The following is a 22684-nucleotide window of genomic DNA, read 5'->3' as shown; positions in this document are numbered from 1 at the left end:
GCATACATCACCCAATAGAAAATCCATCTTGACTCCAGTTAACTTAATTAAATTTAAATCACTCCCTCCAGCTTGTCCACATAAAATAGAATACTTTTCTTTGGAATATATCAGGGGTGAAATGCTCCCAGATCGGACCGGCTCATGCAATCCGGTAGCGATGGCGGCTGCTGGTTCGGAGGACCGGTAGCAAAAATCCCTGGCCCCACCCCTCCTGCCTCTGCTGAGCCCCACCATCAGCAGAGGGTTGTTTTTTTTTACTTTTAAAAGAAGGTTTTGCTTCAACCGAAACATGCCTTTAAAAGTAAAAAAAAGCCTTTGAGGATCCCGCCCCTCAGCTGAGATCAGCAGAGCCTTTAAACTTAAAAAAAAATATTAAAGGCTACTCTGGGGATCTAACCTGAGTTTCTCATCAGCAGAACTTTAAAAAACATGTTTTCTGTAGAAAACATATAGAAAAACTCCTTTTAAAAGTGTCTAAGACACTTACCTGATTACTGATCTACCTCATGGCTTTTTTCCCAGCCAGAAAGCCCCAGTTTCATTTTCAGCACCAGACAGAACTAATCTAACTTAGCTAATCTATTTCATCACTGAGTGATTAATGCTGGCTGGCTTTGCTTGCTGAGGAACTCTGGGAATTGAAGTCCACAAACCTTAATAATAAAATAAAATATTTGTGCAGCTTTCTGAGATTTGGTGTGTTTCTGTAGTGTTTCATTCTAACTACACAAACACACAAAATCTCAGAAAGCTGTATGTGGTATTTTGTGCGTGTCAGTTGTGTTGTGTGTGTGTAAAGTGTGAAAGTTGGTTTTTGAGCTTTTTATGGCTGTGTGAAGTGTGAAGTGCAGCTGCTTTTACATTGTGTGTGAGTCAGTTGTGTTGTGTTGTGTGTGTGTAAAGTGTGAAAGTTGGTTTTTGGTACCTCTTATTGTTTTTTTATACTTTGTTTATTATTTTTATTATTTATTGTTATTGGCCATGCCCACCCAGCCATCTGACCACCAAGCCACGCCCACCAATTAAGCCACACCCACAGAAACGGTAGGGAAAATTTTTAGATTTTACCCCTGGAATATATATTAAATAAATATAAATTTCCCTTTTTTTCAAGAGAGTCTCCAATATGATTTTTAAAAACAAATACATTAAAGTTGTCAATTTCCATTTCGATTTTAAAGTGGAGATCCCAAACTTGTACCCTTGTGGATTGTAGATTCACTTGCAGTTCCTCTTCTTTCAACTGCACTGGGGGACTTGAAATTAAACCATCATTTTGTGGGAACTGTTGATGCCAGATTTATGTTACAAAATTATAGTGAAGTCCTTTGTATTGTCAAACACTTGTGCAGTAGCCTCAGTAGTTTGATAACTTTTCTGCTCTTGGTTGCATCTCTGGATTACTCATCTTTCTTATTTGAGCAATTTGTTTACCTCCTCATTTGTGATATCTTTTGACCATAGTGAATTGAACAATTCAAAAGTGAATTGTTTTGCTTAAATACTCCTCCAAAATAATTTTTGCAATCAGCTATCCAGATTACAAAAAGCTGACCAGTTAGAATCCATTAAGTTGGAAGATTACAGCCACCCACAGCAAGCTATCCAGAATTGCAAGTTATAACTCCCAGTGTCAAGTGAGGGTGGCAAATGCATGTAAATGACAAAACAAAACCCTTACCTTTATTACGAGTAACAGATTGTGACTGCAAAGAACCTCTTTTTAACTTAGGTAATAAGGTAATGAGAGTAGGCCTCCCCCATGTGGCATTCTCCAGATGTTGGATACTTGCACTTTTTAGAACTTGCAGCTCTAACGCACATTAGAAAGGGCAGAAAATTGGGAGAGGTTATACATGAAAACAGGGTGGATTTGATTTAAATCAAGTCAATTTAAATCACTAGTAAAAATCACTTGATTTAAAAACTTAATTTAAATCATAATTTTTAAAGAGCAACTGTCATCTGTCCTCTGACCCGCTGTTGACTCACCGGCAGTCCCAATATTGCAGAATATACAGTCTCATGCTATATAACTAAGCTCCATTTCATGCTGAATAAACTAAATTGTTAATGGATCTTAAATAGCAAACTATCTCTAGATAGATTTTTATTCCAAAAGCATTTTATTAAAATAAATTTGATAAAAATAAAAAAAATCCAATTTAAAATTTAAAAATCTAATTTTCTAAATCATTGATTTTTATCCATCCTGCATGGAGAACTACACAATGAAATATCTCTAGTTGCCTGTTCAGTACACCTTTACCTTTTATCAAGTTTTGGAATATTTGCTTTTTTATTAGATTCTTATTACCTGGATCAGGAATTGGACAAGGTAGAGTCTGACTTTTTATTGAATGAAGAGGTATCTTTTGTGTTTACATTTCAATCTCTTTATTTTTTGTGTTTTCATATGAAAAGGCATGGGCTATATATAGCAAGAAATATAATGAAGATAGATCAGCTCCTAGCAAATGGAAAATCAACTTCCGCTGTGCCATGAACAGTACGAAGAGATTTGAAGAACTGGTATCAAATGAACCTGACTTTCACAAATACAGAATCGTCCCCCTAAATTCAAAAACTGAATCAACAGCTAATCCCTGTTCTGGTACAAGTAAGAGTTCTTGTATTATATTTTTAGCCTAGCGATAGAGAGGGATGCAATTTCTTTCATATAGGAAATAATGAGAAAAGTTAAAAGTCTGAAGTTTTGAAAGGATATAATTCAAAAATAAATGGTGTTTCCTGCCACAATTTTTCCTTTTGGGAATTAAAACGGATTGTACAGGGATTGAGACTAAACTGATTCTGAATTTAATAACAGCAGCAAGACTGTTGATTGGACAATACTGGAAGAAAGAAGAGGTACCTACAATAGAAGAATGGATACTGAAAGTCATTAATTTGGCTGAGATGGCTAAAATCTCAGCTTTTTTAAAAGACAATACGCAGGAAAGATATTTAATTGAATGGAAAAAATGGATTATCTACAAAATAGATATCAGATTAAGAAATATCAGATTGCCTTTGAATAATTAGAAAGTTATTTTATGTAATGGGGAGGGGGTTGGGAGATGAAAAGCTTTGGATGTGGTTAATTGGATTGGAAGGGAAAATTTTATTCTATGTTTGGTTTATGTATAACAATTTTATGTATAACAATACCTCGTGATTGACCCGGGAAGCCGGGGGGGGGGGGGGAAGGCAGGGGGGAAGGGGTTTTTTTGGGAGGAAGGGGGGGAAATGTCTTTGTTTTTTTTAAAACTCTTTCAATAAAAAAAAAATGGTGTATATCCCTACAGGTAATCCTCAACTTATGAAAGTAATTGAGCTTACCCATTTCAATTGTAAGGCAGGAGGAAGTTAATTGAAACTCATTAAGTGAAAGAGCCCTCATCTAGATCACCCCAATGCACACGTTAAATAATGTAGGGGTGAATGCAGGGGGCATTAAATGTGCATGGGTGCCTCAGGGATGCTTGCCCAGGGCCTCCCCCACCCCCTGAGATACCCCCATGCTCTGCTTCCTCTCCTTGGGGTTCCCACAGCCATCTCCACCCCTCACAATCCTTTGCTTACCTTCCAGAAATCTGGAGAACTCAGTATTATGGGCCGTTCTTACTGGGCCCGTAGAGCAGACATTTGCAAACTGACCTTGGTGAAGCAGCATTTCCCCGCTTTCTGCCTTTTTGCATGTCCTCTTTATCTCAAAATAGGATAATGAACCACAGTTTGTGCTTCACAGTTTCTGTATTTCCTGATGAAAAAAGTTTTAAAAGGAAGGGGGAGAAACAGGAGCACGGTGCAGGGAGATGGTGAACAACGAAGAGTTAAGTGTTAAAAGGGCAATGCAGAGGGAGGGGAAGAGCAGCTTTGCCTTCCAGGTCAGGTTTCAAAGATGGGCCCAGTTAGAATTATTTTCTATTTTATTTATTTGTCGAGTACATATTAGATAATATATATATAAGTATAAGCATGAATTGAATACATAAAATGAATACAATTAAAGGGAACATTAGGACAGGGACGGTAGGCACGCTGGTGCTCTTAATGCATGTCCCTTACAGACCTCTTAGGAATGGGGTGAGGTCAACAGTAGCCAGTCTAAGGTTAAAATTTTGGGGGTTTAGGGATGAAACCACAGAGTCAGGTAGGGCATTCCAGGCATTGACCACTCTGTTGCTGAGGTCATATTTTCTGCAATCAAGTTTGGAGCGGTTCACTTTAAGTTTGTATCTATTGTGTGCTTATGTATTGTTGTGGTTGAAGCTGAAGTAGTCATTGACAGGTAGGACATTGTAGCAGATGATTTTATGAGCTATGCTTAGGTCATACCAAAGGCAGCATAGTTCTGAATTTTCTAAGCCCAACATTTCAAGTCTGGTGGCATAAGGTATTTTGTTGCAAGTGGAGGAGTGGAGGACTGTTCTTGTGAAATATTTCAATAATATTTCAGTAATAATAATAGTGAATGGCCCATAATACTGAATTCTGCAGATCTCCGGAAGGTAAATGAGTGAGTGGTGTAATGGGGGTGGGGGGGAAGCAGGCTCAGTGCCTTTGGGATTCAGCAAGGCAAGGCCAGGGGAGGAGAGATAAGTGAGCATGCTGCAGCGTTTCTACAAAATTAGAAGCTGCTCAGTCATTCGTAAGTGCTAACAATCGGATAATTTTTGTAAAATTCTTATATTCGAATCATGGTCGTACATGGCTTTTGGGAGGTTTGTTGTAACTTTGAACAGTCACTAAATGATCTGTTGTACCTTGAGGATTACCTGTATTATTCCAAGCTAACTTTGCCAAGCTTTATCTTAGGGAATTTTGTTGCGATAATAATGTCTGCATACATTATAGACCAGCAAGTGCATCTTAAAGTACTTCGAGTTTCTAAAACCCTTTCATATATGAAAATTTGAAGTGGTACAGCATTGGATTTTTGAACAAAGATTGCCAATTAGGCAATGTGCAATAAGTACATTTCAGTTTAGTAAATGTGAATTAAGATGGTATGATTGGGACTGGAATGAACCAAGAGAGTGAACCAACTTCATAGCTTGCCTTTTTTTGTCACACTTGTCCCAGTGATGGGAGCTGTGTGTGTCAGGATTGTGGAACTCAAATAAATGAGCTTGGAGGTGATCCTGCCTAGGGGGAGTATGGCGTTTTCAAATAAACATAGTAATGTGCAATTTGGATATCAGCTTTTTAAAACCAAGCTTAAACACTCCTGAGTGAGGTTAACAATCAGCATATTGGCAGAATAGTTCTGCTGACGTGAATCCAACTGCAGGAGAGAAATTAGAATTGTACAACATGCTTTCTTGACTCAAAAAACAGTAACAAATTACCCAAACTGAATAAAAGTTGGAGATAGAAGCCCAATCTATTACTAGTACATAGACTGCCAGGTGGTATCACTCGTGACTCAGTATAGTTTATTCTGGACAAGCAAGTATTTGAATTTAATTCTTAACAAGTAAAACAAAATTCTAAATATCTCAATAACAATATTTTTGCTGTTATCCCCTTTTTAAGGTAATGGGAGTGACAATGAAGCTGAAGCATTGCATTTCAGTCCATACAGCGAAGAATGTCCAGCTCTGCACCAATCTACACAGCTATCCCAGGTACAGATCTGTAGCACTTGCTGCAATAACTGGATTTGAAAAGGCAAAGGGGTCACTGAAAACACTGAAAAGTTTTGGAATTAGTCAACGCTGGTAGTAAATTGTTTGGAAAAATCACTGAATGAATTCATAACAAATAATCTAAGTTGGCAAAACTGAAAAGCATATGGCTACAGAGATTATGGGGATCTTTATAAGACTGGAAAAACCCCTATCTCTGGAGCAGGGGTCTCCAACCTTGGCAACTTTAAGCCTGGTGGACTTCAATTCCCAGAAAGCCCCAGCCAGCAAAGCTTAATTAATGTAACTTAATTTGGAAGGCCTGAGGTAGCTTTTGTGCTACTTTAATTTGATAGTGAATGGATTACTGTGTGCCAGAAATGTGCCAATGTCATGGGGTAAGCTTTAAGCAGTACTATCAAGAAAGGTTGATCAGCATATAATGAACATTTTCACATGGTATTTCTCAGTATTTGCAACAAAATTTTTTGTCTGGTTCACAGCTGGAAATTGATGCTGCTTTTCAAAATTTGACACTGGAAAATGGAATGCCAGGTAAAGTTGTTGGTACTCATTTATTGCTATAAGGATAGAGGCTTGAATTTTCTTACTAGGCTGGGGTGAAACATGCTTAATAATGACAAGTATAAATGTGCCCGTTTTCACTACTATGCTTCAACTGGAACCAGTTGCTGGTGACTTTATGCTTATGAAATGGTAGAACCATATTCCACTTTTTTAATTATTAAAATTTAGACCAGTTTTTTAAATTAGGAATTTGGACTGCCAATTATGTCTAATAATGCCTATTGGTCCATGACTGAATTATTGGTGTGAAAATGAAAGGGAGGGTGGAATTCGTAGTATACTTCTTAGGTTTAATCTATTGTGATACTGAACACTATTTGGCCAAGATGAGAACCTGATCAATGTACTTTATTCATAACTTCTGAAGAGACTATATCGGGCCAGCTACATTGGATCATTTGTTAGCAAAAGTTTTTCAGAAAGGGTATAGATGCAGCTGCAAAGTAATCTTGGACAGAATAAATTTAGATAAAATCCCCTTTTGGGGTCAGATTTCGGGGTTGTAGGACTGAAGCTGCACTGATCACTGTGTGGATGATTTTTATTTGCATCTGGATGGCCCGAGTGCATCCCTCCTAGTCCCATTTAGTTTCTTAGAAGCATTCGTTACCACGAATTATGATGTTCTTTTGGGCCCCCTGCAATGTGTGGGAATTGAGGGCATTGTTCTGTACCAGTGTTACTTCCTACCCGGTTTCAGGTTTAATCAGCTGTAAGGGGGATGATCAATTGAATTCCTGGTTGGTTCCATAGGATTCACATATCTCCCTTATATTTTTTTTAATATGTACATGAAACAACTGGCTGTGGTCCTTCTATTTGGAGTAAGCAGATATTATGCTGATGATATCCAGTTATGTATCTCCACCCAAGGCCAGACAGGAGATACAGTAGATCTCCTACCCAATGTCTAGAGACAATCGGGGACTGATTGGGATAGTGCTCTGACCTTGGGTTTCTACCCAAATGCATAATTGATCATGCTTATTTTCCATTGGCTTCCCCTTTGTTAATGCTCACATGCACATAGTTAACAACCATTGCAATCCAATGGTGTAGATTGCAGAGATTCTCTGAGAATCTGAATAATGGATGTTGAATTTTACATCTAATGTTGATTGTCAGGAGGCTAGGTGAGTTTATCCCATACATGCCATTGCAAAAATCTTTTTAATGATGGATAATAATGTGTATGTAGCTTCTGCCATGACAAATGAGAATGCAGGAGGCACTTTTTACCAGACCAATGATGATACACTCCAGTGGATTATTCAGCAGTCCCAACTGAATCTGACTGAAATGCAGCACACCTCATGGGCCCCAACAGTAACTACAGATTCCAGTAATCTTCTAGGTAAGTCTAAACATGGGCTTTAAATAACGAATCATAAAATTATGGAAGTGGAAGGGATCTTGGGATCATCTTCCTGCTTAGTATAGGATGCAGTGGAATGTCTCCGACAGGTGTCTCTCCAGCCTCTGGAGTTTGGATGAAGACCTGTCATGCAGGAGAACTCATCCAGTCATGTAGCAACCTATTTCTAGTAGCTGACAGTTCAGTTAGGAAATTCCTCCTGATGTTTAGCTTGAACCACATTTCTTCTAATTTTACTTTTCGTTCAAGTCCAACACTCTGCAACAACAGAAAATAAATCCTGCCTCTTCCAGATGTTAATCTTTAGATGTCGAAGACTTGTATCATATCAAGCTTTTTTTCCTGTATAGTAAACACTCCCATATCCTTTAATAATTCCTGTTTGCTCACCCACAGAAATGTTTCTTGGGCCAATCACTTAAACTCTTGAGTTCTGGGCTGTCTTTTTGATGCCATTAAATTAGGCATGTAATGCCTTTATGCTACGTTTGTATCCAAAAGAAACAAAGGGAGTCTTATGGAGAAGACCAGTGGCTGGAGAGCATATATTAAGAGGGGCTACCTATAAAGCTCTTTTTATCATCTTTTTTCCTATCTTATAAAGGCTGTAGGTTCTTTCTGCTAATTACCTTGTTTTATTTTTCTAAATACACTAGGAAATGCTATTTTGTATGAGCAAAGAAGTTCCTGTGAAGCCCCTCAGGTCACCCAAAATGGCTGCTTACCCGTAGGGAATGGAGTAGTGGTTGGACCTGTGGCAAGTAACTGTTACCAAGAAGGACCACACTGGCTATCCGCAAACCCAACAAATGAGATTTCCCAGTCAACCATTGCTTTTCCAGTATCACATGCTCAACAAAACTTTCCTGGTGCAAATCAATTTAATCAGTTGGGTGAGTAAAATATTCTGCAGGATACTTAGATGAATTCAGCCCAAATGGAGGCCAAAGTTTTCCTTAAATTGGATCACTGTAGTAGCTTAAATTCCTATTGACACTATCAAAAGATAGTTCCCCTCTTCCTAATTCCATTTGCCCAGACTTTGCAAACTTATTAAAGATGGGAGAGGACTGAAAAAATCCAGTCTAATTTGCTTGTTGAGCAGAAGGTGAGAGCTTACTTGGCTGTCTTCTGGCTCCCAATTAAACACTTCATGCTTGGAGAGGAAACTTATCCTTCTTGGGGAACTAGGAAACCAGTAAGAGAAAAATAAAAAGGGCAGCAGAGGAACATTATTAGTGAATTCTTCAATAAGGCAATGCAGAGATTGACTGTTATCACTGGAGATGCAGAGAAATGTGTTCATAATGTGATAGGGATAAGGCAATATCATGCAATTTTCCTGACTTTCCTCTTATTTTATATTTAAGGCCAAAGTAACTGGTTTGGCTAAACCAAGCCTTATAAGGATTTATACGTCATTTCACTTTTTACCAGCTTCATGACTTCTCTGTATTCTTAGCAGGCATTTTCCCACCTCTTGTTTTGATAGCTTAATATGGTACCGTATATGTGGTATACGGTACCATATACCATATTGTGATATACGGTACTATATACCACAGTATGGTACTGTATATGTGGTACCATAATATGCACAGGTACTGTATATGTGGTACCTTGCTCAATAGTAGTACCTGTGAGAGGGATCTTGGAGTCCTGGTGGACAACCATTTAGATATGAGCCAGCAGTGTGCAGCAGCTGCCAAAAAAGCCAACACAGTTCTGGGCTGCATAAACAGAGGGATAGAATCAAGATCACGTGAAGTGTTAATACCACTTTATAATGCCATGGTAAGGCCACACTTGGAATACTGCCACAATGTAAAAAAAATATTGAGATTCTAGAAAGAATGTGGAGAAGAGTAACAAAGATGATTAGGGGACTGGAGGCTAGAACATATGAAGAAGAGGGAGTCAAGCTATTCTCCAAAGCACCTGAAGGCAGGACAAGAAGCAATGGGTGGAAACTAATCAAGGAGAGAAGCAACTTAGAACTAAGGAGAAATTTCCTGACAGTTAGAACAATAAGTGGAACAATTTGCCTCCAGAAGTTGTGAATGCTCCAACATTGGAAATTTTTAAGAAAATGTTGGATAGCCATTTGTCTGAAATGGTGTAGGGTTTCCTGCCTGGGCAGGGGGTTGGACTAGAAGACCTCCAAGGTCCCTTCCAACTCTGTTATTATGTTATTATTATGGGCAAAGATAAAGCTATCAAATATTTGCATTTATTTCCAAAATCATTGTAAGCAAATCTGTATACAATATAAAATATTCCTAACATATATGTTTTCATAATGTGTGTATTTCCCCTACCCCAGCCCTTGGATCTTCTTACCTATTGACCACTATGGATCTGTTTACATTATACCGGTTGTACTTCAAACACTTCAGCCTGTCTTCTCCCAGTCTTGCCCAATGGTTTATAAATTCTAATTAGAGTCACTTGCACAGTCCATGTTAGGTTTATAAGCCAACATAAAAATAAAAATGAATAGTACACAGTCCATATGCATGAGCTGCTAGAGGTATCTAACCCATGTTGTCATTGTAGGACTTTTAACTTCCAGCCAATGCCTCCATTGTTTAGCTTCCTTTCCCCCAAACTCTCTCTGATCTTCACATGCCTCCCTGGTATTCCCCCAATATAATAAGATTTTTGTGTTCATTGAGCAAGAAGTAGACACGTGTAAAAGTGGCTTTGTGGCTAAAATATAATATTTGCGACTTTTGATTTGAGAATAATTGTTCTTTCTCCTCCGTCTTCAAAGAAGCTGTCTGCGATACTAGCTGTTTCGTTGATAACGTTTATTTGAATGAAGAGCCTCAGGATAATGGAATGAGGAATAATGAAATGAGGAATGACTATCCACTTATAGCAAACCAGGAAGTTATGATGCAACAGAGTGAATTTGTACCTTCAGCTGCTCTCCCAACAGATGAACCAGCCATCAATAATGTTCCTTCTCAAGACCTTCTAGGTCAGTGGCCCCCAGCGTTTTGGGCACCAGGGACCGGTTCCATGGAGAGAGGTTTTTCCACGGACTGGAGGGGGTGTGGTTTTGTGTGCTGCGTACATCCATGGATGGGGCTTTGCTTGTTTGCACCGCCAGGGTTTTAGCATGCCATTGACTGGTACAGGCCCACCAACCGGGAGTTGGGGACCCCTGCTCTAGGTCAGTGAAATAATTTTCTGTGGGCTCATGAAGGAAACTAATAAAAATATCTGAGCAGCAATAGCTAACAAAAAATATACCTTTTAATTGGAAAGTAGGGAGTGGTTCCTTCCCAGATGCCTTTTTCTGTCTTCTTTGTTTTCTGCTAATGCTTAGTCGGCATGCGAGACTTTGCAGACAAAAAGATATTGAGTCTGCTTTCGCTACACTGTGTACTCTTGTGTCTTGCAGAAACTGCTGCATTTAACATAAAGGTCTCTATCTACTATCATAACAAGATGCAGTACGAAGCAGAAGTGAACAGCTGCATGTTCACCTACAACCAGGAGAACTGCCACCAACCACATAATGCACAGGTCATACAGTTTCCAAATCCAGAAGTGCTGACAGATCAAAAGCGAGTTCGACATATCTTGACTGCCTTAAACGCTGCAAGTTTATTATTATATCAGAAAAATGGGAGGATCTGGGCCAAGCGACTTGGCACGTGTCAAGTCTTCTATGCATTCTCCAAGGAGCTGGACAATCGTTCTCAGGACCCTCCACGTAAATTACTGCCAAGGAATGTTGAAACTGAAATCTTCAACTATGAACAGTTCTATCAAGGTGAGGATCTAGAAATGAGGCAATGAGTCTTATTTATTGAAAGGGCTGTGTGCAGTCTTGAGTGTTCAGATCAGGTGCTTTGACATCTGGGTTGAAATAATTAAAAGTAAGGTAATTGCAGGCAGTGTCCCCCTTACAGCCATTTGTTTAATGACTGTTTGAAGTTACAGTGGTACTGAAAAAATTATCTTACAACTGATCCTTGAATTTATGACTGCAGCATCCCCATGTCACATGAGCAAAATTTGGGTGCTTGGCAACTGACAGTTGCAGCATTCCGGGGCCATATGATTGCTATTGGTGAACTTCCCTGGGGGCTTCCAAATCAAAGGGGGAAGTTACCATATTTTTCAGGGTATAAGACGCACCTTTCCCCCCCAAAACAGAGGGTGAAAATCTGGGTGCGTCTTACACTCCGAATGTAGCCCCTCCCAGCCTCTCAAACTGAACTTTCAGAGGCAAAAAAAAAATCCTCTAAAACGGAGCTTCAGAAAAAAAGCCTCAGAAATGAAGCTTCAGAAAAAAAGCCTCCGAAATAGAGCTACAGAAAAAAAGCTGTTTCGGAGGCTTTCAGAGGCAGGAAAAAAAGTGTTTTCTGAAACAGAGTTACAGGGGCTGAAAAAAAAGCAAAGCGCAGAGCTCACAACCAGTGAACCTGTTGCTAAAATTCACCTCTGGGAACAGGTGATTGGGGGTATTCTGGGAGGCTGATCCACCCCCCAATCAGCTTTTTTCTTATTTTCTCCCCAAAAACTAACGTGCATCTTATACTCTGAAAAATACGATAGATTTGCCTAGTGATTGCAGCAAAAGAGATTGCAAAATCACTCAGTTAACAATTGCATTGCTTAGTGACAGAAATTCCAATCCCGTTTGTGCTTGTAAATCGAGGACTACCGTATTTTTCAGAGTATAAGAACCACCGGAGTATAAGATGCACCTTAGTTTTTGGGTAGGAAAATAAGAAAAAAGCTGATTGGCAGGTGGATTGGCCTCCCGGAATACCCCCAATCAGCTGTTCCCAGAGGTGAATTTTAACAACAGGTTCCTTGGTTGTGAGCTCTATGCCTTGCTTTTTTTTTTTTGGCTTTTTTTTCTACCTCTGAAACACTGTTTCAGAAAAAACTTTTTTCTGCCTCTGAAAGCCTCTGAAGCTCTGAAATAGCATCAGAAAAAAAGCCTCTGAAGCTCTGTTTGAGAGCTTCTTTTCTGATGCTCTATTTGGGGCTTTTTTTCTGAAGTTCCATTTGGGACTTTTTTTCTGAAGCTCCGTTTCTGATGCTTTTTCAGCCTCTGAAACCTTCGTTTGAGAAGCTGGGCGGAGCTACATTCAGAGTATAAGACGCACCCAGATTTTCGCCCTCTTTTTTGGGGGGGAAAGGTGCGTCTTATACTCCAAAAAACATTGCAATTGTAAAATATTTCCCTGCCATCTTCTGTTTAATATTGTTTCAGCTATGCTATCACTGTTTTATATCCTTAAAAACTGTTGTCTTATAAGACTTAGTGAAGAGCCAAGGTGCCAAACAGCTTTTTCTCAAGGACTGCAGTGGCTTGCATTTTCAGGCAAGGACCGTAGCAGTTGTAATAGCAGCAGGAGGGAGATGGTTGGAAGAAGCTTTACTCCAGTGACCATGATTCAGCTGGACTCAGGCAGGGGCAGCAAAAGTGCAGCTATGCAAGTATATTCAACGTGGTTTGGCAAAAGCTCTTCAGGATTTCATTCAGGCATTTTTTTTTCATGCCTAATTTGTAGATCAGGGATGTCAACTCGATTTCATTGAGGGCTGCATCAGGGTTGTGTTTGACCTTGAGGGGGGGCGGGTGTAGTCAGCTCAATGTCACTCATGTTGGGGGTGCCTGTGGTGGCCCGAGCGCTTTGCTAGTGAAAATGGGCCCCCGAGCTCCATTTTCGGCTGCGACAGCCTCCTGCAACTCTGCAAGTGAGCTCGGGAGGGCCATCCGCAACCCTCCCCAGCTCTATTTTTGCTCGCATAGGTACCATGGGCCAGTCCTTCATTGTTTCCAGGGTGGTCCTGTGGACCAGATCTAAGCACCCCATGGGCCGGATCCAGCCCCTGGGCCTTGAGTTTGACACCCCTGTTGTAGATGACAGCAATTGAACTTGGGACATTTTATGTGAAGTGTACTTGGTCTGACCCTAGTTACCATCTTATAGTTCAAGAAAATGGAATGTCTTTTAGGCATTCTAAATAGACGGTATGCAACATGCCAAACTATAATGAATTGGCTGGTTTTGGCTTAAGTGATGCTTTTTAAGTTGATATTTGCCTAGCTGCTATCCATTGGTATAGAGGTATTATATGGGGAAACTGTTTCTTTGCAGTCTTTCCTGCTCTGCTAATAGTTTGTTTGTATCTGGGAGAAATCTTGAAATATGGATTGGGCCAGCAGATTTTATGGTTGCATTTTGAGAAAGAGGTCAGAAGGTCCCATTAACCTGTAATCACATTCTGGAAGGCTTGGTTAATGGGTTATTGATGATCAATCGATCCTAAGTTTCTTCTTACTGACACAAAATAACTTTAGATTTTATTGTATTTGTTTGCCCTGTTTTTCTGTTTATAAATCCATCTTTTGGCTTAAATAGCGATGTACCTTTCTCTTTAATAGAACTAATTGAGTTCCGTGATGGTCAAAGACGCTCGTCTCCTGACTATACCATTTATCTGTGCTTTGGACAGCGGTTTACTGCTTCCAAACCCAAGGAGTCCAAATTGATCTTGGTGGAGGTAAGGATATCGGTGTCAGGAAACTTACTGAAGATTGTTCAAGGTGATTTCAAAGGGATCACAGTAGTGGACTTCAGTCTGTTGCCACCCCAGCATGATTTCCTCCTGATGCCTGGATAGAAGGAAAGCATAGCCAAGTGGTTGTGTGGATGAGCCCTAAGAACTAAAACTGTGCAGCATTTGAGACTCTGTCTCCAAAAGCTGTTTTGGAGGGTGCAAGATCACACATACAATCCCCTCCAGACCAGATTTCTTCAGCCAGAAAGTTCAGCTTCATTCAGATCTGAGCTTGCTACAACTGCATGTCTGGATTTGAACATCAAGCCTTACAGACTATAGAGTAATGGCACAGTTACCTTCCAGTTGGATTTGGAAGATTGCTCCGGGGGCAGAAGGTATACCAGGTAAAGAAGGGAAATCTTGCCATGTGGGTTTCAGTTCCTCAGAGGTCAAATAGAAATAAATCAGTTCCAGTTACCCAACATATTAAAATGTCAGGTTATCTATATTTTCAGGTGACTCTCAATTTACATACATCAAACCTCACTCTCTCCTCTCTCCTGTTCCTGCTTTTTTCCTAAAATTTCTGGTGTGCCACCCTTTTGAACCTACCATTCAGTGCACACCAGAGTCTTCTCTGGGGGGAAAAAAAGGGCGGGGGGTAGTGGTGAAATCCATTTTTTTTTTACTACTGGTTTTGTGGGCGTGGTTTGGTGGGCATGGGGTTGCTTGGTGGGCATGGGGCAGGGGAAAGATACTGCAAAAATCTCCATTCCCACCCCATTCCAGGGGAAAGATATTGCAAAATCTCCATTCCCACCCCACTAGGGCCAGTCAGAGGTGGTATTTGCCGGTTCTCTGAACTACTCAAACTTTCCAATACTGGTTCTCCAGAACCTGCTGGATTTCACCCCTGGGAAGGTGGGGGTGGTCTTTCTATAATATTGATCATGGGCAGATTTATTTAACGGAAATATTAGTTAGGCTCTCTGTAAATATTATATATCTCTGTCAATATTTTGTACAGGTTGTTTATTATAGTCTTTGACCAGCCTTTATGATAAAAGAGTACCATAAAAAGAGAAATAGTTTAATACGGCAATGAGTTATTGGGAAAGAGAAAAAATAGTAATAGGGCAATAAACAGCATGCCACCCAATCAGTGAGTATAGGGTTAGCATCCTTTAAATGATAATAAACATAAAATGTATTTGTGTGGCCCTAGTATTTGGAAATGATTAGGGCAATTATAGAGTGTCTTGGGGCATCATAGGGCACCTTAATGAGGACATGGGTGCAAGTTTTCTTTCTCCCTGGATCCACAGGGGCAAAGTCTCTGTGAATAGGGAGCCCTTTGAGATCTTCCCTCTAGTGTATTCTTTGTTGGTACAGCAATACCAGTTACATATAACCTGGGTTTCCCTAAAGCCACTGGATTCTGTTTTGGAAAATAAGGCTAGTCTCTTAATCCCTTTATTCCCTTTCCACAAGTTTCCGCCCTCTGCAAGGTCTCAATCACTAGGTGGATGCCAGCTTGTTTAGCCCATGGTGGAAGGTCGAAGCTGCTTCTACCCTGTGGATATTCCTGCCCTTTCACAGCAATAAGCCACCTTGAGCATCTTCATCAATAGAGTGGCATTTGCAGAGCAGGAATGTGCTCCTCGGTCTCTTTCTTAATTCCCGACGCCTTACAGGACTAGATAAGAACATTTAAGCCTTGCTGCCGGAGTGAGTGGGAGATACAACCCAAGTAAGGATACCTTCCCTGTTCTTCCAGTCACGCTTGCCGATGAACATTTTTTGTTTAGTTATGCATCACTCATTTCTGTATTTGTCATTCGTGGAAGGAGAGATTATTCGATTTATTTATGAATTTATGTACTCATTCATTCTGGAGCATGTAAACTATTGTCTTGTATTCTTGGACTCTCCACTCTTTCTCCTTAATCTCCCAGAATATCTTAACGTTAATCTGTAGCTAATTGGGAAAAATGACCTTTTTTTCCCCCTGAGCCCATTTCTAAGCAGGAAAACCATTTCAGTTTTCTTTTTGCAATTCTCCTAGACTAGAGAGTCAGTCTCGTCCCTAATTGCCTTTTTTTTTTTTTTAGTGAAATGTATCTTTGCACAAGCTAATAATGTTTATTGTCTTCTATGTATCTTACAGCTGGTTCCAAATTTTTGTAAACATTCGCATGAATTCGTGCAGAGGGAAGGCTTCTCATCCCTGAACAGCGAAAGTGTGAGCCTCCAAATCTCCAACAGCCTCTTTGATATGATAGAACAGCTTTCTACTATAATGATGCAGACTGAGACAGCATATTGAGTGCTTTGTTTTGTGTGCCAGTTAGTAGGTTTTGCAGCGGGTGAGGCTGGTTCTCTTCATTTGTTTCACAGGCAGAAGTACTATAATCTCCGGATTGCATCTCAGCCTTGTATTAGGGCAGATGATCTCCTCATTGGGCTACTATTTATTGAGATAATCACACCCAGGGGATACAGATATTCTGCCCTCTGCAATTCTTTCCAAGAATTTATTGGAATATATATCTTGCTACGTGGCTTTACGACAAAGATTCTTCTCTGCCGGGAATAATCATGGCACAAAGTTGAGGAAATTCTTTCCAAGAACATATTTTCATGTGATAAGAATTTCCAGAAACTGCAGGGATGAATTTAGATTCTGGAATGCACTTTTATCCCATCCATTTTGTAGGGAAAAGACATTAAATATACATTCTAATCTGAAACTCAGTTGATACTTCCTCTATTACCAAATGCTATGGGACAGGGCTAGAAGCAAGGTTCTGTATTTTCAGTCCTAAAAAGAAAGAAAGAAACTTACAAAGGACTTCTCTTCCTATGTAGGAATTGAGTATTGTCCACACAGATAGTACAGTTTTAAAATATTTGGCAATTTTTTAACAAAAAACTTTGGGCAAGGCAAACAACTAAATCAATAAACTGTTTTTAAGTATATCAAGTTTCTTAGAAGTGGAAACATTGGAATTTCAAGGGAGCTAATTTCTGAGAAGAAAACGTCCCCAGTCTCTTGGCTGTAAAGGAGATGGGAGAGAGATTTAATTTCAGACTTGCAAGATTGAAGATTCCTTCCAAGATAGATCAGATGGGAAAGATGAGCTGTATGTCTATGCAAATTCTCAGGCATCCAGGTCATGGTTGTCCCAAAGGTGCTTTTTCAAGCTCTGTGGGAGCTCCTGCCCTCTGGAACGAGCTGCCTTCCGGGCTTCGCCAACTCCCCGACCTTCGGACTTTCCGCTGTGAATTGAAGACTCTTTTATTCTGCCGAGCTGGGCTAGTCTGATTAAGTAATTTTATATGGGGTTTTAGTTTTTATATTACTTAGTCTTTAATTTTGGCCACTATTTATACAAATTTTAGTTTTGTTTTTATTGTATATTTATTGTATTTTTAAATTGGCTGTTAACCGCCCTGAGTCCTTTGGGAGAAGGGCGGTATACAAATGCAATAAATAAATAAATAAATAAATAAAGAGGCACCTGGACTTTCTGGTTTTTCTTTGAAGACGTTTCGCTTCTCAAAATTGGATGAGAAGCAAAATGTCTTCAAAGAAAAAAGAAAGTCCAGTTGCCTCTTGTAAAAGCACCTCTGGGGTGACCCAATGAACTTATTCTACTTTATTGCAAAGCTACATTAACTGAATTACACAACCCTGAAATTACACTTCTCCCCTATCTCCTTTAGAGCCCAAGAAACGGGCTCTCTTCTGAGCCTCCTGCCCTGCCCGCCTGTCCTTCCTAAGTGGATTCTGACCGTTCCCTTGGTTGTGTCTCTTTGCCTTATCTCCCAAGATCATTCCCACATATCCTTATAGGAACCTGTTTTCTAGCCTAATTCATATTAAACACACACACACACACACACAGCAGAGAAAAATGGCATTTTGGATGCAGAGTTTCACCGGAGTGGGGGGAAGACAATAGGACTAGTGGACTATATCTGGCCAGTAGGCTGCCTACCCCGAGTTTTAAGTTGCAGGTGATGTAGCTTCATAATATGTGGTCTATGATATGAGAGCATATATCATCGAAGAATGTTAGCAGATCCCTGCTGAATCAGACAAAGTACAGCTTTTGTCTTCTCGTAGAGGTCTAGGACAGTGGTTCTCAACCTGTGGGTCGCGACCCCGTTGGGGGTCGAATGACAATTTTCCAGGGGTCGCCTAAGACCATCGGAAATATGGGAAGTATACTTGCAAGTCGAAGAATCACGCTCCAATGGTTGACTCCACAAGCCAACTGCAGGCTCTTCAAATCGCTAGCCGAATTCGGCTTCAGGCGCGATGAATTAAAAAAGAGAGAAATCTTTGCTCTGATGTCTCCCTCTCAAGCCAGCTGCAATCACTCCCAATCGCTAGCCTAATCTGGCTTCAGGCGTGATAAACTTAATAGGGGAGGAATCTCCACTTCAATGCCTCCCGCCTCAAGGCAATCGCAAGCAGTTCAGATCGCTAGCCAATATGGCTTCAGGCGCGATAAATTCAAAACGAAAAATTTTTTACGGTTGGGGTCGCCACATCGTGGGGAATTGTATTAAAGGGGTCGCCACATCGTGGGGAATTGTATTAAAGGGGTCGCAGCACTATAAAGGTTGAGAACCACTAGTCTAGGACAATTGGCAGTGGCCACATTGCCGTGCCCACTTCTCCGTGGGTCCCTCACCATAGTAGACCCACCACAGGCTGTCATCTTTGACTGGCCCTCTGCCAGTGCTTCTCCCCTGGCAATGCTGGAGCTCCTCTCCTGGCCCCTTTGCTGAGCAATTCACCGAGGGATACTTGCCCCCGGGCAATTCACTGCATGGGACAATTAAATGTGCCTTCCGCATTTAATAATTTCAAAGCAATCTCTCTGTGTGAAATCAAGTATGCATGCAACTTACATGCCCCTCATTAGTAGAAATGAACTTGGTGGGTATGGGTGACCACATTTGCCCTTACCTGCAGCTGGGGTAGGACAAGATAAAAAAATTACTAAGGTAGCAAGTAGTTACAGGCATACTGTCCACAAGATTCCAAGAAACGTTTAGCAAAAATATAGCGTATGAAATATTAAGATGTCTCATTTTGTAACACATGCTGAATTACTTTATGCGTATTAGAATTTGTTAATGCTATTTGTTATTTAAATGTGGGTAGAACTGAAACCACGATGCATTGTTTTTTTGTATTATATTTATATACAAGATGCAATTCTGGAAGAATTCCCAGTGCTTAAGAAATTGGAGTTTTTTTGTTTTATAGTGATGCAATGGTGAATGAATACCAAGCTGCATCCTCTGTTGCACGCTGCACCCATCTCTTTCCCCTTCTCCTTCAACAGCTCCATGCATGTCACCCAAATCTGTTCAGGCAGCTAGGCAGGCAGGGAGGAGGGCTGCAGGGGACAATGGAAATCCATTTGCCAACAGTCTCTGTTCCTCAGGCAGATGGCTGGTTGGACATCCCAGGACCAAATCCACCTGGTTTCATCACTCGGATGATAACCCAATGCCTTTCTTTCTCTGCTTAGCATGACTGGCTACAAATTGGGTAATTTAAGAGGAGGGGATCTAATACAGGTAGTCCTCGACTTACAACCATTTGTTTAGCGACTGTTTGAAGTTACAATGGCACTGAAAAAAGTGACTTATGACCGGTTTTCACACTTACAACCGTTGCAGCATCCCCATGGCCATGTGATCAAAATTCAGGCGCTTGGCAACTGGTATGTATTTATGACAGTTTCACTGTCCCAGAGTCACGTGATCACCATTTGTGAGTTTCCTAGACAGCTTCCGACAAGCAAAGTCAATGGGAGAAAGTAGTTTCTCTTAAGGACCACATGATTTGCTTAATAACTGGCAAAAAAGGTCATAAAATGGGGTGCAACTCACTTTAACAACTGCCTTGCTTAGCAGTAGAAATGTTGGCCTCAATTGTCATAAGTCAAGGACTACCTATATTTAAACCGTCCGTCTGAAGCAGCATCATGTCCATATGTGAGGAGGTCAGAGGAAATGGACAAACTAGTAAATACCTCCCGTTCTTCCAAGATCCAAGGCTGGAAAGAGCCAGGATGGAGTTGATGGTAGCACATGCTCAGAGTTAAGTAAGGGTAGCTTGTCTCAAAAGCAAGACCCGCACTTTTTATTAACTAAAGTAGGAGACCTACAGGTCAGATTACATTCATTTTTGGTACAGCTTTCCTTGTTTAAGGGAAGAGAAGCTTAAATGTTTTGGGTTTTTTTAAATCGGTGCTTTCAGGTTAGGAAGGGCTATAAGCATAGACTACATTTTCCGGTTGCTGAATGATTTGTGGGGGGGGCAGCGGCAGCAGGGGACGCAGGGCAGGGGTCGCAGTGGCGGGAGCAGCCCACCACCACAGTCCCAGGTTGTCATGTGGCCCCTTGGGAAAATTAATTGCCCACCCCTGCATTACAGGACGATGAAATCTAGTCCCTAATTTTGTCTCTCGCACCTAAAGTCCATTTTAAATGGAGGCACGTCAAACTGATATTTTAAAACTCCTGGGCCACAGCCCATTACCGGGCCGTGAGCCATTTGGAACCGGCTGCGGAAGCAGCGCAAGCAGTGGGTGAGCGTATGCACTTCATTTGCATAAGCCGTAGGCCTGCGTGCACGCTGCTTGCACAAATGGAGCTGCTCATGCACGCTTGGCGGCCTCTCACGCGGAACCATTCCCTCCCACCCACCTACCCCACCCATCGGTACACAAAGCCAGAAAGGTTGGGGAACTCTGGTGTAGGAGATTGGAGATTTATTTTCTAATGTTTACTGGATAATAATAAAGTTATAAAGATAACTTTAAAGCAAGGTAGGGGGACCTGGGCCTGGGTGTTGCTGAAGTTTAGCTCCCAGTATCCCTCATTCAGCCGAGGTGTTCAGGGCTGTGTTTATAACACCCCACCTAATAAAATATCCAGGAACTACTGATCTCTTCTATGTACAACTACTGTTATCAGATCCGTATGAAGTAGTTTCTCTGAATGTGGCCAAATTGTGGTATCCTGTATGCAAAATTAGCCAGACTCTTAACTTGCCCGCTCATAAACCACTTCCAATCAGAATATATTATTTTGTCTGCCGTTTATTTTTATTTACTATTACTATTGTTTTTAATGCTAGTCTGTGACCGTAATAAAAATGGATTGTCTAAGGCTCCTGGAAATGCTTGCAATAGTTGGAGGGTGTCCATGGGCTAATCTTCAGGAAACCTGACATAGCTTTGCTCTCCATTAACACTAATTGATTATCTGTAAAAGAGCATTGGCTTTGCCAGTGTTTACAACATGAGTACTATTTTGAGACCACCCAGGAGCAAAATACAGGACATAGAGGTTTGTCTTACAAACAGTGGTTTAGCTACAAGTTACAGACTTCTATATACAGACATACAAGTGGTAGGTACATACCAGACAAGCAGTCAGTCTTCTTCAACTCTACATGGAGAACTACAATGCAAATACACCAGGAGAATGATACAGGAGGAGAGAGAGAGAGAGAGACGCCCTCTTTTATATAAACAGCTTCTTAAAGTGGCAGTAACCCTGCTGACGCATTCTCATTTTATCATCTTGAGTGACAGCCTTACAGTGGCTGGTCAGCTTTAAATCTGCATTACCCTGACAGGCTTACTCAAACAAAATACCTACATTGTGATACATTGATCGGACTTTAAGGGAAGCGGCTTAGAATCCTTTATTAGTTTCACAGTTGGACTATTGTAATGGCTGTGAATTTTATTGTACATTTTTTTCAAATTCTGTTGTTAGTCGCTATTCTTAGACATGAAGCCACTTACTGTATTTTTGGATCTCAAGAATCAAGAATTCTTGATTCTTGAATCAAGAATTTGGATCTCAAGAATCTCAAGAATTCATGTGACTATGAATGTCTGAAAATCTTATTTTGACTGAACTGAATTACAGGTAGTTTTCGACTTACTGCAGTTCGTTTAGTTGCCCATTCAAAGTTATGGCACTGAAAAAAGTGACATGACCATCTTTTCACTTACGATTGTTGCGGCATTCCCATGGTCACGTGATCAAAATTTGGATGCTTGGCAACTGGTTCATATTTGATGGTTGCAGTGTCCCGGGGTCACGTGATCCCTTTTGCAACTTTTTGATGAGCAAAGTCAACATTGACGCCAGATTCACTGAACAACCGTGTTACAAGTTTAGTAACTGCAACGCTTCACTTAACCACTGTAGCTGGAAAGGTCGTAACGTGGGGCAAAATTCACTTAACAAACATCACACTCAGCAGCATAAATGTTGGGCTCAACTGTGGTCGTAAGTCAAGGACTACCTGCATGTTGCAATGTTAGAATTTAATATTAAGTCTTCATTTTTTTTTTTTTTGGGTTTCTCACGGAAACATTTATTTCATAAAATGTGAAATGTCTAATGAGAACTTGTAATGAGAAATCAAATCTTTCTGTAATGTTGTGTAAGCTCACTAAGGTGCAACTTCAGTCAATAATATCTTCTGGAAATAAACTGA

At 40.5% G+C, this 22684-nt stretch overlaps 1 protein-coding gene across 11 annotated transcripts in view; it reads left to right on the top strand.

Annotated features, from left to right (window-relative positions):
• Nucleotides 1–22679, top strand: part of IRF7 (interferon regulatory factor 7) — a 28659-nt gene extending 5980 nt beyond the window's left edge. For 5 of the 11 annotated variants that reach the window (XM_058156988.1, XM_058156974.1, XM_058156965.1 and 2 more), the window contains 9 exons: nt 2428–2623; nt 5545–5636; nt 6140–6191; nt 7423–7578; nt 8256–8492; nt 10373–10582; nt 11009–11383; nt 14018–14136; nt 16304–22677. In XM_058156988.1, the coding sequence (XP_058012971.1) occupies nt 2428–2623; nt 5545–5636; nt 6140–6191; nt 7423–7578; nt 8256–8492; nt 10373–10582; nt 11009–11383; nt 14018–14136; nt 16304–16462 (1596 nt within the window). In that variant the 3' untranslated portion in view covers nt 16463–22677. Of the gene's footprint in view, nt 1–2427; nt 2624–5544; nt 5637–6139; nt 6192–7422; nt 7579–8255; nt 8493–10372; nt 10583–11008; nt 11384–14017; nt 14541–16303 lie in introns of all 11 variants that reach the window. The other 6 variants (XM_058156921.1, XM_058156911.1, XM_058156931.1 and 3 more) reach the window with 4 other exon arrangements.
• Nucleotides 22680–22684: the final 5 nt, after the last annotated feature.

The sequence above is a fragment of the Ahaetulla prasina genome, chromosome 1 (assembly GCF_028640845.1).
Source record: "Ahaetulla prasina isolate Xishuangbanna chromosome 1, ASM2864084v1, whole genome shotgun sequence".
In the NCBI taxonomy this organism is placed as follows: domain Eukaryota; kingdom Metazoa; phylum Chordata; class Lepidosauria; order Squamata; family Colubridae; genus Ahaetulla; species Ahaetulla prasina.
Note: the sequence above shows the minus strand (reverse complement) of the source record. Positions and strands in the feature narration are given on the sequence as shown.